General features: G+C 39.6%; 1 protein-coding gene across 1 annotated transcript in view; it reads left to right on the top strand.

The window, feature by feature from the left end:
• The first annotated feature begins 309 nt into the window (after positions 1 to 309).
• The window catches only part of METTL15 (methyltransferase 15, mitochondrial 12S rRNA N4-cytidine), a 75,681-nt gene continuing 61,127 nt past the window's right edge, over positions 310 to 14,863 (top strand). The window contains exon 1 of the mRNA XM_068194821.1: positions 310 to 702. Coding sequence (XP_068050922.1) covers positions 325 to 702 — 378 coding nt within the window. The 5' untranslated portion in view covers positions 310 to 324. The remainder of the gene's footprint in view (positions 703 to 14,863) is intronic.

Here is a 14,863-nt window from a genome sequence, read left to right on the forward strand (position 1 = left end):
GTGGTACTCCACGTGTTCTCTGCAGGCACAGTATGGCTTGTGGGGAAACACCTCTGCGTGTCTGCTCACAGCTACAGCGATGTGCACCTGCGAATTTAAACTGGGGGAATTAAGGCCCACTTGAAGCCTGAGCGATCAGGAGAGTAACTTTGTCGGCATATCCTTATGCAGGCAAAGTATTGGTAGCCTCTGGCAAGGTAAATTTAACAAAAGCAGATGTTAAAAGCTGATAGTCTAAAGAATCTGCTTGAGCACGATTGATTTGTAGATAATCTTGCAAGTTCTGAAAATGTTTTGCTGACACGATACATCTGTAAAGCTGGAATGTGTATAGCTTTGCCTATAGCATTTCCCCTATGTTATTTAAACAAATACTCTATTTCAAGTATTTGTTTCAAAGTAATTCCCAACATCTACTGCTCTTCTAGGTTGATCAACTCCAAAATGTTACCTCACAACCTGTGCCAAGTTTGCAGATGTTTGTTTCTGCGTAACTTGAAACTGAATTCAGTAAATGTGGCTGGTTTGGCCAGAAGGATCCATTCTTCATCAGAAAAGCGTTCTGAGTCAGAGGAACAAACTGTCCAGAAATGTGAAACTGAAGAGCTGCCTCAAAATGCAGAAAACAGTAATTCTGGAAGATTGCACATACCAGTGATGCTGGAGGAGGTTGTTAATTGTTTATCCCCTCAGCCAGGTCAGGTGAGTTAAATGATTAATTGACATTTGTGATCCATTAACACTCCAGCAGAAAAATCTATGGAGAGTATGGATGACCTTGATTTAGAGGAATAAAGAGATGCTCTTAAACAATCAGTTTTACCTTTCAAAGGTCCTCGGTTGTTTTGAAGTTTAAATTAAAACTCTGTATTCAAACTAATAAAATTCTGGTGTCTGTGTGCCTGAATCCCCAGGTAGGTGGTCTTTATTAAAACTGTCATATTTGACTATTCTGTTGCTTTTGTGCTTGTCTTTCTGAGTTGCACTTGTGTATTCTTCAGGTTATGTTAATGACTCAGAGGGGAGTTCTCATGTGTGGTTATCTCATCAGTTTGTGAAGAGCCCTCTTCCTTTTGTATAAGAGTAGTAAGTATGTAGGTTTAAAACATTGTTTAGCCCCATTAGCATGGAGAACTGCTTCAAGCCTTCTTGTGTGGGTATGGTACTGTAAGTGGTTTGCTTTTGGTGTCTGGGGTAGTAAATGGTTACAGGTGTCCTTGAAAAAAAAGATACACAGGGAAATGGTTTTTGTCTGGGTGGTCTCAGTATTCATTTAAAAGGATTTTTTGAATAATGTAAGTTCTTAAATAATATTCACAGTTCAGACACTTTCATCTGTGATTTTAGTGCTCATGTTAGCCTCAGAGAATCTTACGAGTTTAGGCTTATCAATGTGTTGTTTTACTGCAGTGACTGAAACAACAGGTAAAGTAGAAAGGTCCAAGTGTGTGTATGTTTTTATTTGAGAACAGCATGATCCAACAGTGGCAAAGTGATACAGCAAGTTAGGGGTGGATTCAGTGGTCAGAAATTTGCAGCCAAATCTTGTTGTATTGCAGTGTGTATCATTTTAAGTCTTTGAAGAAGCAGTGAAAATGCAAATAGTGTTGACACACATTAGCATACAAATTGCTCTGGCACATGTTCTACTGTTGAAGATATCTAAATTAGAGAAATATGTAAGGAACTTTTGAGTTCAGATTTTAGTCTGATGTCAGAACTATCATGACATTTTCACACATTAAATGAACATAGATACACTAGGTGAAGTATTTTTTCCAGTTGTGTAAGTTTTTACTTAGATAAGAAGAGCCTGATGAATCAGTGTCCATTAGACTCTCTTTGTTGATGTAGAAAATCTTACTTGCCAACAGGACTTGTAAAAGAAACTATTCAAGGTTATTTGTGGAGAGTTAACTATTATTGCCCCTGAAATTTTTTTCTAATTTAAATATTTTTTCCAATTGAAATATTTGTATAATATCTTATTGTTGGGGTAGGATTTTTTCAAGTCTGTGTATACATGGATTTTCAGATTCCTAAGCTAGTAGTGAACCACTAGTGACTGCTATAAGAGAGCCCAAGTGTGTTTACCTCAAACTGAAGCATTTATAATGCTGCCAAGCTGTTCAGCATGACTGAAACTGGAAGCTGTTCAGCACTTCTGCTTTTCTTTTTCTGTTTGTATTCACAGCACTTTCTGAAGCCCTGAAAAATGAGTAGTGTGCAAAAGGATGCAGTGTGTCAGCTGAGTTTTGCTAGTGTGAGTGGAAGCCTGAACACAGGTTGAGACAGTTTCTCACAAACTCACACGAGTGGTGGTAACCAGCTTGTACTAACATGGATGTCAGCTGGGAATGTCACATAAGATTATAGTCTTGACAGGAAGTCCATGAAAGCTTTGTTTTGTGGGCAGGAAAGGCAATGCTCTGATCTTGAATTTAGTTTTTCTGCTTTATTCTCTCCTCGCACATAATGATTTCCTTTGCTCAGCTTTGGTGGAGTTATATTTGTTATAAAATAGGTGATTTGGGCCTCTGTTTCTTGTTGTGTCTTAAGACAAGGAGCTACCAATATAAAAACAATCTAATTAGAAAGATGATGTTCTCCCTATAGTTATGGTCACTGAATGGGATTTTCATTTTACTTCTAGAGGTTCTTACAAAAGGAAATGTTACTTAAGAGTGAGTCACCGCTGAGATCAAGCTGTTAGTGCCCTCCCACTGAATATTCTCGTTGACTGTCTCCTTTGGGGAATCTGTTTGTCAGGAGTTGGAGCAATAATGCTTCCATTTATCTTTGAATTTTCTTTTATTGCCTTGTTTTGCAAAGTCCCTGTAGTAGTCCTGTCTTGGAAGCAAAGACTACAAATTAGGTTTTACCAATCTACCTCACTGCTCAATGAAAAGTCTCTTGCAGTAAGTCCACACATAAGTAATTTCCTCTTTAAGTTTACTGTATTGATTACACTACATTTTAATCTTCTCAGTCCATGAGTGTTGTTTGCAAATACCTGACCAATGTTTTTGCAGTTGTCTGGATAATTCTCTGTTCTCTCAAAGAACCAAACCTATTTTGAATCAATGTTTGGATATCCCAGAAGCATGTTTCCCCAGTTTTCAGCCTACTTTTTCCTATTTTTTTCCTTTGCAATGCTCACATTTCTTTTTACTAGAGATGGACATCTTTTCCACATACCGTGGCTATAACATTAAGTACAAGAATTTCAATAGCAGTGAGTTCTAGTATGAATGCCAGAGGATGAAACTCTGAAATTTCAACTGTTCTCATGAGAATCTTCAAGGGTTTTGAGTTGTGAAGCTCTAACCAAATGATAGTTCTCCAGCACCAACAAATACTTCTATATATAATATTTAAACTCCAACTAGAAGAGAAGCAAATATTATGCGCTACTCAGATTACATGGGCAAGCATGTAAGCTGATGACATTCATGGTTCTATGTGATTGATTTTTATCTATGGTTGAGTATGATCTAGAGGAGACTAAAATGGAGATACTGTAAGCTCTGCTAGTATTATTTGGTTTATGATCGTTCTAGAAGGTGTTTTTTTTTAGTATCTGTAAATTAAATGGTAGGTGGTCAAACTTGAGGTGAGAAATAACCAATGAGACCTTTTCATTTTCTCCAGTGTTTAAGGGGTTCATCAGAAGCCGTTAATAGTAGATTATTTTTTACCTCATTATGTTCATTTGTCTAAAAAAAAAAAAGAAGGCAGTTTTCCCCAAAGAGATCTCATCTGACATCATCTTAAGTTAGCCAGGACTCACTGTGGATATTTCCCTTTTGGTTCTCCGTGATGTTACTCACATTGTTTTTGCCACTTGGCATTCGTTGAAGGAGGTATCCTCTTTGTCTTGAAAATCATGTGTTATGTTTCATGTGTTGGTTTCTAGAAAGAGACAAGTATTTCCTGAGAACATGCAGCTCTGCCATGAGCTCTCCTTTCACTCTTTCAGGTATGTACTGGTTTTTTTCAGGACAGTTACTAGTTTCACACATCCAAACATCACATGATTCTTTTTTAGAAGAAGCGTGAGCACGGACTTCTAAAATAGCAGGAAGGAAGTGTAAGACATTGCTGACAGCCAGACGTTTGGTTGTGAGTGCAGTGCTGCTTGAGCTCTGGGGTTCAAGTTTGAAGACAGCTTTTCACCTCCTAGAGGTTCTGTTGCTACTCCTGGATGTTGATGTGGAACGTGGTTGTTTCCTTCCTTTTCTGCAGAGCTAGTTAGTCAGGTAATAGGACACACTTGGAGGAAGCTGAGGGAGACTGCTGGTGTGAGAAAGCAGAGCCAGTTCTGAAATTGTTGTCTTAGTTTCTGTGTGTTCTTGTCCATATTTCTCCCTTGTACCGAGTATAAATGCTTGAAGGCAGAAATAACCTGTCTCTGAACAGCACCCTGCAGAGGGGACTTCTGTTCCATGGCAGAGCTTTCCAAGTGTTGTGGTGTATAAATAGTTACATGGTGGTGCTGGTGACCAGGGTTCTCATCACAGCACCTCCAAAGCCATCTGCAAATCATTTCTGACTGGAATGACCTGTTTGTGCTAAAGGTTCTCAAAACTGATTTTTTCTGCAGGGTGCCCAAAGTAAAGAGGAATTGAAAAGGGATCTGGAAAAATTCATTCTGAGTCCTCAAGTTGTATGAGCTTATTGGTAAAATGCAGCCAAAATACCAAGTTTGGCAGGGAATATTAGTTGCATCGTGAGGTAATTGATGAAATACTTGTTTTGGAAAAGCACTACACACACATGGACATAGTAAAAGTTTCTTTGTTTATCCTGTTCTTCACTGGACTTGTAAAATGAGTAAGGTGACATAAAGCAATCAAATTGCATAATGTTCTTTATTGTAGAAACAACTTTTTTTTTTGGTGAGAGGCATGCTGAAAAATATCTTTCTATGTGCAGATTTTATGGCTGATTTTTCTCTGTCAGCAGTACAGCGAGCTTTGTAGTGATTGGTGTAAAAAAGGAAGGAAGATACAGAAACTTGCGAGAGTCAATAAATTAACAGAGTGATTCTGAAAATACTCTGGGAATTCCAGAACACACTTTTTTCCCATGGTACTTGAGTGTTACTGGGGCATATTGAGAGTTGTTGCAGTCGATCATGTAGTTCCTGTGGGTGTTTTCTGTCACTCTTACCTTGCCTGGTGTCCTGGCTGCACATACTGTAGATTTACAGAAGAGGCTAGCCAGGCTTCACATCACAGCTGTGTGTGGAAGTGTGTAATAAAATGTCCATGCAATAGAATGGGTATGTATGCAAAGTATTTTTGGATGTATCTGCTAGGAAACTAGTTAAATGGATTCTCATCAGATAGCACTGTTTGAAATACTTGAATAAAATCATACTTTAAGAGGGATGTTTTTAGTGAAGTTAGCTTTTGAAGTTAGTGCATGAAAGTGGAAGATATTCTCAAAATAGTTTTGACTAAGATAAGCAAAAGATAGTCCTTCAAGTACTTAAAATACTAGTATTGTCTGGTTCTACCATGCTAGTGTATACATGCAGATTTGGAAAAGCAGACCCCATTTGCTTATGTTGCTTGACTTAAAACCAAATGCTCTCTGCTGTGCCATCCAGGAAAAATAAAATGTAGTAAGGTAGAAGGGAGTGTTACTTAACAGTGCAATGCCAACAAATGTCATCTGTGTTTTACAGCATCTGCATCTGTGTGAGTGCCATCCCAAGATGAGAGAGGACAGAAGGGGACTGGGAAGAGAACAGGACAGGAGGTGATACTCATGAACAGCTTGCCAGTTGAGGAGGCAGAGAAAGTCACGCTCTTCAGTGGTGTGCTTGGTTCACTGACTTCTGTAGTGGGCCCTCCAGAAGTACAGGGATCTTAAATTCCATACTGACAGGTGACTGAAAGCACGTGCCATTTATTTGACAGCACTGCATAACTGTTCTCTGTTCTGAAGCTGGTGCTGCTGAGTGATTAGCCTGTGGTACCAGGAAATGAAAAATATCCATGGGTTTGGATCTGAGTGATGGCAGGATACGAATGAGGCATGCTGAAGAAGTCCCTTCAGGTTTTACTTTTTTTATCCTTCAAGAACTAGGTCTTTAGAGAGAAAAGAACTAGAATACTTGGATGAGAGGAAGAATAAGCTGATGGCTACAGCTGCACAGGAAAGAATGTTCAGGTTGTAGTTCCTGCCCATCTGCCTGACCTCCTCATCTTCCCAGCTGCATCATGGCTCTCTGGAGGCATATCTGAATGTTACCAGCAGGCACAAGTAGAAGACCTCTCGCCAGCTTGGTTCTGCGTCTTTCTCTGTGGCAGTAGAGGAAGGAAAGCCTGCAGCTGCTGTATCCAGAGAGACCAGCACGGGAGCGGGGGCTGCCTGCTGCCAAGGGCCCTGCAGATGTGCAGATCTGGTGTTCTGGTGGCGCTGGGCTCGTTTGCCGTTGCTGCTCTAGCACATAACAAATGACAGCGCTTCAGGAGGCTGCCTGAGATGCTGTGTTACAATAAAGCAAGATTCAGTGCTCTGGCGTGACTCAGCTTGGAATGACGCTGTGTATGCTCTCCTTGGCTGTTGTGACAGCATTAGTCTTTGCACCTCTTGGGGAAAACTAATAAAATTCACCAGAAAGTAATCTAAGCCCTTTAAATTTTAACTTGAGTGAGCCTGTGTTCTCAGAAAGGGTGATAATTAATATATGTAGCTACTCATTTCCTCCTCATCTAGTACTGTGTGTCTTTAGTCAGCCTTTTGGCTAAGCTTTCTTATTCAATATTTGAATTTGAGTTTGCAAACAGAAATGCAGACTTTTTCCGATCACACAAAATATTACTAACGATTGAAGATCACAGGTGGAGTATGGGAGATATCTGCAGGTTTTGTTTTCTTATTTTGTGTTTTATACAGTTGACAGTAGTTTTGCACAGAATTAATCTGGGTAAAGAGATGATTAAGAGGTTAAGCTACTAAATTTGTTGTTTAAGCAGGTATCTGAAGGTTAAACAGGTATTGTGCGCATGTATGGTCTGATTATTATTTTTTTTTTTAAGATTTCCCAGGCTTTCTGAGCATGTTATCTTCATTCCAGTGATGTTTGCTGATGCTCAGCATCTTGGGAAAATACTTTTCTAATAACTGTGTTTTAATAAATGACAAATTCTTCTGGTTTAATAATGTCCCTGAAATAAATGAATATTGTTTCAGGCTGACTGTATCAAAATGGTATTATTTAATGTCAAAATTGCTGTAGGAACCTGGCAGCCAAGGCTTATCAAAAACACGTCCATGGATTTTTTGGGATTGGCTAACCATTAATAATAAGGAATTAGATTTTTACTTGAGCCTTTGTAAAATTTTCATTGCATCTTAAATATCTCCTCGGTTATAATTGAGGAAAGAAGTTTCTTGTGAGGTACCAGAGGAAGTCAGCTTTCTCTTGTTAAGTCTGATGATTAGCTGAAGTCATTGAGACACTGAAATTTTAATTTCCTATGGAAATGTTAATAATGGTGTGATTGAGTCATAACGTCATTAAATCTAATTCCAGACAACATTACTCTTAGGAAAATGAGTGAAGTAAATAATGCATAGTGAGGCAAGATCTGCCAGTGCTGTCTAAAAGCAGGTGGCAGAGGCAGGTGGTGGTTTTTGTTTGCTTCTCTTACCTCTTGTGCAAGGGGAAAGGGGCTCTAGAAAGTAAGTAAGGAGTACAAAACAAAGCAGAGCAGAGGTAAAATGCCTTTTTATATGTTTTCATACAAAACCTGTTCATTTCTGTTCATATGCTGTTTCGTATTTAGCTGTAATCAGAAAATGGAACCTTTGTGAAGAAAATACATTGGAGATTATTTTGAGGCATTACGTGGTTATGATTGATGGGTGCTGCAAATTGTGTTCACAGCCATCTTTTTTCTCCTCTGTGTGAAGTGATGAAGAGATGGTTGATGGTGCAAGTTCCTGAAATTCTTGGGTGTGCAAACTTAGCGATGTTACGGATGTTTCAGCTGTACACTAGTATAACCTAGCAGCATCCTCTGTTAGTGTACCAGTGGCACGAATGGGAAACACGGGAAGTGATGGTTGCATTACTGTGAATTGCTGAATAGGCCAAAACTGGAAAATCATTTTGTATTGTACTTAATGTGTGATCTGAGAAGGTTGTTTTCCTGCAAAATGCCAGCTGTTCATTTGTATTCTCCTGGTGATGTAGATTGTTAGGCTTGGTGTGTAAACAACTTTTATCATTTCATAGTCTGTCAAAAAGTACTTGTGGAGAAAAATCAGTCCTGTTATGTTTTACCTATCAGTGCTTATTTTTTGAAATTACAAGTGATAACATTTTACATAGGTGAAAGACATGTACTGTGTAGAACTGATAGGAGATATCTTTTGCTTGCAACCAAACTTCTTCTTTGCTATGTATATAATTTGATCTTTTTCCAGAAAAAAAACAGGTTTTATGGTGTAATACATTGCCATTAGGAAAAATACAGAAATGTAAATTTCTGTCAATTTTTTGGTCAATTTTATTTTCTAGCAGGCCGTGTTATCCTGCATAATACCTTTTAATCCCTTTATAATATTTTCACTGAGAAGTTCAGCTCTCGTACACTTGAGCAAGCTTTGGCTGGGAATTATGCCTGTGTAGATAAATACACATTTTTCATAGAGGTGTCATCAGTGACATCTTATTGGTACTGGGTCTACAGATCTGTATGAAGCTTGTTGACCTTGCGTAGGTTTAAAGCATTTTCCAGTTTACTGCAGGGACAGCTGCAGCGAGGCTTTGCTCCACGGGGTAACCTTAACCACTTCTTGCTGCAGATGTTTGCATTTTCCAGAAGTTCCTTTGTTGTTCCTTTTTACTGATGAGGAATTTCACGATGCAACATGGCAGTGTGTTGTTCCTGATGGACGTGGGGATGACATCAGAACACTGAGCCCTGTAGTAAGTCACCTTTCATTTTTACAGTCCTCACAGAAGTAACAGAGTGCAAATGAAAAAATGGCAACTTTTCAGGACGCGAGTAAAGCATAGCGAGGTGCCTGTGGACCAAGTGTGATTCACTGGATTTGTAATATTATTTTCCCTTCTGATTTTGAACAGGTGATTAAAAATCAAAGTGCTCTAGCTTAAAAACAGCTATGTCTGATTTACTTTACAGAAGTAATTTGCAAAATATTTTGAATTCTCATAAGAGAAAGCGAAGGTTATTAGCATGCTGAAGCCTAAATATTGTTTCTTACTAAATTTGAATAAAATAGTATAAAAATTCAAGAATAACTTGGTCTCATTGACCTCTTATTTTCTGAGTTCTAGGATAGTTTTTCCTATTTGCATGTGAATAGCAGCAAGGTATGTTTTAATAATGTTTTCTTCTGAGACTTGGAGTGTGTGTAGTTTCTTAGAAAAACAGTAGAGCTCTTCCAGCATTTCTCTAGAAGTACATTCTACTAACAGATCTCTGTTGCTATCTCACAAATAACTTATATATCATGTCTCATGAATGCCAATGGTTTTTCACAATCTGGTTTATTTCATGTCATTCTAAAAACCCCGCCTGTTGTCAGGCATATAAAACAAGTGTATGATGTTTTAATTCTCGTCTATTGAATGGGAATTGAGGACAAATTCTTGGGTTGTTATGCAAAAACTAAAATACAAACCTTTCTCTACATGGTTGATTTATGCGTGCATTAGGCAGGACGTAGTGGTAGGTGCAATAAATAATTTTGAGATAAATTGGGAGGATAGAGGATACTTAGCCATTTTAAGTCACATCTTGAGTCAACCAAAGAAACAGTGCTTAGAAGGGAGAAATGTAATGGAAATTTGTAGGTACATGATTTGGACTTATCAGGGGTAGGCAGACCTTGAAAGTCAAGATTTAGTCTGAAGTCCTTGTTAAATGGCTTTGAGAAGCTGGAGGTATTTCAGCTTACATGGGTCGTGGTCATTCAGCCAAGGGGACTTCCAGCAGAGCAGGAGGGGGAAGAGTGTTTCAAGGAAACTCCTTTTTCTCCCACTGGAGGCTGAAATGCTAAGAAGGAGAAAGGTCTCCCAATTGCTCAATCTTCTAATCCGTATTTTTGCTTTATCAATAGTAGTTCTAGATTTAGAATAGTTCTAGAAACATGATTAAATAGTTTAAGGTTTGATAGATGCCATTATTTAAAACCAGCAGTATTGCTGTTGTGAGTTTGGGAGTGAGCATACATAGTGTGTATTTTGTTTGAAGAGAAAGGACTGCTCTCTTTTTTGATGAAGAATTTGTTACATGGGTAATTTTTCAGCAGGATTGAATGCTGACTTCTGCTGGCATTGAATTTATAAGCAAACTGAAATCTGACCTTGGAAATGATCTGGAGTAAAACCTGCTGGCCTTTGTGCAGGGGCCCAGACAAAATGGTGGTTCTGTCCTTTGAGAATCCCCTTCTGCTGGCCTGTTCAGGTAGATACAGCCACACAGTGCTGGGGAAATAAACTCAGTATCTTGTTCATGGACATGTCTCATATGCTGTTTACTGTTCAAACTCTGAATTTAGACTTTTGTCTCTTGAATTATATCCCTACCACCTTTGAATCATCCACAGATTATCTTTATAGACTCATTAATTCAAATTCATTACACAGAATTTATGTTTACAGCTCTCTTATAAAGTAGAACAGTAGTACTGCTTCTACTTGGCAGAATTTAGAGGCAGCAGTGGTGACATTCTGCTTTGGAAGCCCGAGCAGAAGTGCCTCTTGCCCTGGTTTTTCCAAGAGGTTAGCGTTTTGGTGTAGAGCTTTGCAGCACACTGGAAGGACATCCACGTGCAGCTGTGGAGGTCACAGCGTGTCTGGGAAGCAGATCCAGAGTCTCTGAGTTTCACAGACAGAAAAATGAGGAACAGGGTGACCTGCCTGCTTGCTGTGGTGACCTCCTGAGAGCCACAGGAGCTGCGTGGCCACAGTTCCAGTGTCGCTCTGCCAGATGAGTGCATTCCTCAGTTACTGCCTTGGATAGTGCCGTTTGCAGTGTTACTTCACTTTGGGAAAGAAGACTGGAGCGGAGGTGATGGATGGTCCCTGAGGGTTTGCTGGAGGAGCCAGGCTGAGCACGAAGGCAGTGGAGTGTCGTGATGCCACTGAAGGGGACAGGTCCAGCGTCCCTGCTCCCCCCATGTCACCGCCTCCCTAAGCTCCTGTCCCTCCCTGACTTCTGCACATCAGCTAAACCCACTAACACATCAGATAAAAATGCAGCTTTTCCTTCTGTTTCACTTTTCTGGGCCATGTTGCTACGTTTAATTGGCTTGTGGATGTACACAGTAAACACCTGTGTTGAGAGAAATTAACTACAAGAGGGAAAACACACATGAGCAAATAATGCCTAATTACTCCTACACCTACCACTTAACATCTTGTGCAGCTTGGTAGTCTAACTGATTGGCTTTTTCACCTGCTAAAAACTCATGTTAAATACTGAGATCTGTAGGTTCTAGTATAGTTCTGGAGAAAACGTGCTTTAATTTAAAAATATTCCTTAATTGCAACACTCATGCTCATTTTAACCCTCAAGAGCCTTACCTGTTCCTCCCATTTCCTCCAGGCCTAAAATAAAACTCTTAAGTTCTTCTATCAGAGCAGAAGGTGAGAACATGAGAACAATTAACACAGCTTTCCTTTTCTAGGATCCTGCACTTGCAGCTTTGGCATCATAGCCTGAGCATTCAGGAAGAGCAGCTGGCACAGAAGTCTTCTGGAAATCTTAAGGTGTTTTTGGGGAATATCAATAGAAGAATCTTTCACCCAGGATTATCTTCCTGTTGTTTTCACTGCCAAACTTGAAAACCCCATTGCTGCTTAGTGCAATGGTACAGTTGTTATAATTCAAAAATCTAAGCAAAGGTATTTTTTTTCCCCCGAAACAAGGAGATGGCTGAAGACATTTTGTCACTCCCACCCCTTTCCGTCAGCTGGTGACCTTACTTCTGACACAGAAAAAACTTCAGCCTTCAATTGTTCAAATCAGCCAGGACTCTTAAGTGGCAGAAAATAGGATTTTTTTTTTTTTATGGTAGATATTTTTATTAATAATAAATAACGCTATTTGAGCAGCTTGTAAAAACAACAACAACAACAAAAATATTTAAAATGTGCTGCTTCTTGAGCTTCAAACTGTACAAAGCATTATTTGTACTTTGATTTTTTGAGATGTTTATCTGCAATGGAGATGAAACGGTGCTCCTGAAAGTCTCCCCTTCAAAAAGCCTACTTGAGCAGTTGTGTCAGTATCCACTTTTGGTCATCTAAATTTAAAACAAGACTTTTGCTAAGAAGGTCAATGTAACTGCTTTCCTTTTGATCTTGCATCCTTGTGGGTGCCTGGGTAGTTCTGTAGGAAAAGTTTTCCTGAATGAGTCAGTGCACTGAGTCATAGCATGAAGCCTGTAGTGCTGTAGACTAACTAATTGGTAACAGTCTCAAATGTAATTAAAGCTCAGTTGTCAGCTCTGTGTTACTGACTGACATCCCACTGAAGTATTTTGTTTTTAGCAACATAGATTAATTGGTTTTGCTGTTAAAACTGGTGTGGTTTAAGAGGTCGTTTCTGTTGAACAGACCTGCCATTGCCGTTATCTTTTACTATGCTCTCTGATTTTTATGGTGCTCAGTTTGAATTTTTCTCTCTGTTGGGTCACATATTCAGTAATGATGCTTTTTACCATGCCTGTGCATTTACAGATGTTTAGAGTCCTTTGAGGACTTTTGAAAGTTTTCGTCATTAGGAGCTGTCCTATTAGTGCTGATTCATGTTTTTTCACTATTCCTAAACTCTTGAAAGCATCATTCAAAGCTTTTTAAAAATCAAATTTAAATACATTTTTTGTGTTGTCTTGCAGATTACGTTTTCAGTTTTGGTAGTTTTCACATCCGATGTTCATCTTGTGTTGTGCCCTGGTTTATAATAGTAAATGGCTTTTTTTGGTCCACGTGTGTGCCCACCCTCCCCAGGTAATTAGCAGTGTTTTCCACTAGCATTGGAGCCTTTCTTTCTCCTGTTCTTCAGTTCCTTCGTGTGTGTTTTTCTTACCATCATGCAGCTTGAGGCAAAGGGCTGTATGGAGGACATAGGACAACAAGGACATGTCTTGAAGCTGTCCCTTTCATTAAGGAAAATAAAACAACCTTAAAACACTGGGAGAAAAGCAAGGTTTGCTTTTTTTTTTGTTTGTTTTTTTGGTCATTTGCATTAATAGAGAAAACAAAGCTTGCAGGCTTTGTGCAGGACTTCTGCTTGTTCCCACTGAGAACAGAGGAGTGAGAACATGGATGGTTGCAGCTGGGTTTCTTATTGCTGAAAACTACTGAGACAGTAATTTTGAACTTTAAGAAAGATCTGTACTACTTGCACATGTGATGAATACTGAAGCTGGGATGGTGAACAAATGCCTTTTTAGAGACTGGAGGAGGTAGAAGATGGTTTGATGGTATAGTCTTTTTCTCTTGAACAGTTTTTCTTCCCACTGAAGCTCTTTAGCTCAAAGGACACTGCTGAGTCACAAGAGCATCAGTGGCACAGCACTAGTTCACATCAGGAGTGTACCTGGCCAGGTGTCCAGTCCCTGGCACTTGAAAATTCCATTGCTGCAGCTGCTGGTGGAAGCCTGAAAGAAGGGGAGAATGTTTATTTTCTACCCTGTGGTACCTTCACCTGACAACAGTAATTGAAGGGGTTCTTGAGGGGGAAACTGGGGGTTGTATTTGTACAGTTCCATTTGTAGGCACACTGAGCCTCATCCCTAATGGGCTGCAGCTGTGCAGGACAGGTGAATGCAATTGAAGGTGAGGAGCCATGGAGTGCCCAGGTGTGCTGAGCAGCCACAGGGGAGCAGAGGCACACAGGTGCCGTGCATCAGCAGGAGGAGATAAAAGGGTGGGCTGAGGGACAAGAGGAGCAGAGCTTGCAGCCTCCTGAAGTGCCCTGGTGCTGCTCTGTGTGGGCCAGTGTCTGAAGCCTTCTGAAGAGGTAAGGTGTTATTTTTATGGGTCGAAGCTTTCTGGCGTGGTCTGGTGTTACTCTGTGTGGCTGAAGCCTTCTGCTGTTGCATGGGGACACTCTGTGCATCATGGCCCTCTCAACTGTGACGTGTGCTGTGGCAGTCATTGCCACAGTGTTTTTTCAAGTTCCATCTCTCTAAAAAGTGTGTTAAATAGTAGGCTTCTCCCTGTGTTATTCATGGTTTCAATATTTGCATGAAAGGCACTTTTTTATTTGTTCTAACTTGATGCTTGATAATATCATCAAGTTCCCTGAGCTCTTTTATTTTGAGATAAGTGAATCATACCATCTGCTGCAGCTGTATAAAAACAATTTTAATAGTCCTCCACAGAAAACTGCTGGAGCCTTTGGATGTTTTATTGGACCAGAGAGATGTGTCCTAAGGGAATTCTTTTCCACATTTCCTATTTTCTTGTCCTCATCTAAGCCTGATTTCATATAAAGCAGCAGTGATGGAAGGTGTTCTGTTCTCTCCTGAAACGATCAGCTGGCTCTGAAATTTGTTCTTTGAATGTGGTTTTATTGTTTTTCTGGACTGTAGATTTCCCTCATACCAACTTTCTCCTAGGAGTGTGAGGCTTACTGGTGCAGTTCTTTTCCAGCCTCCTTCCATTCGAAAGGGCTTCCTCCTTTGTGCATTTTTCCTTTCTTGTCTTTAGTTTGGTTTTATCTGGTTTTGCTCCTTTTCTAACAGTTTTTTGTTTTCCCATCTTGCTTTTATTCTCTATCAAAGTGTTTATTACTTTGGTTTTGCGTGTTATCTAAGTTTTAAAAACTAAGTTTTTAAGTAGGCTTATGGCCGTGGCTCTGTC

The sequence above is a fragment of the Anomalospiza imberbis genome, chromosome 6 (genome assembly GCF_031753505.1).
Source record: "Anomalospiza imberbis isolate Cuckoo-Finch-1a 21T00152 chromosome 6, ASM3175350v1, whole genome shotgun sequence".
Lineage (NCBI taxonomy): Eukaryota > Metazoa > Chordata > Aves > Passeriformes > Viduidae > Anomalospiza > Anomalospiza imberbis.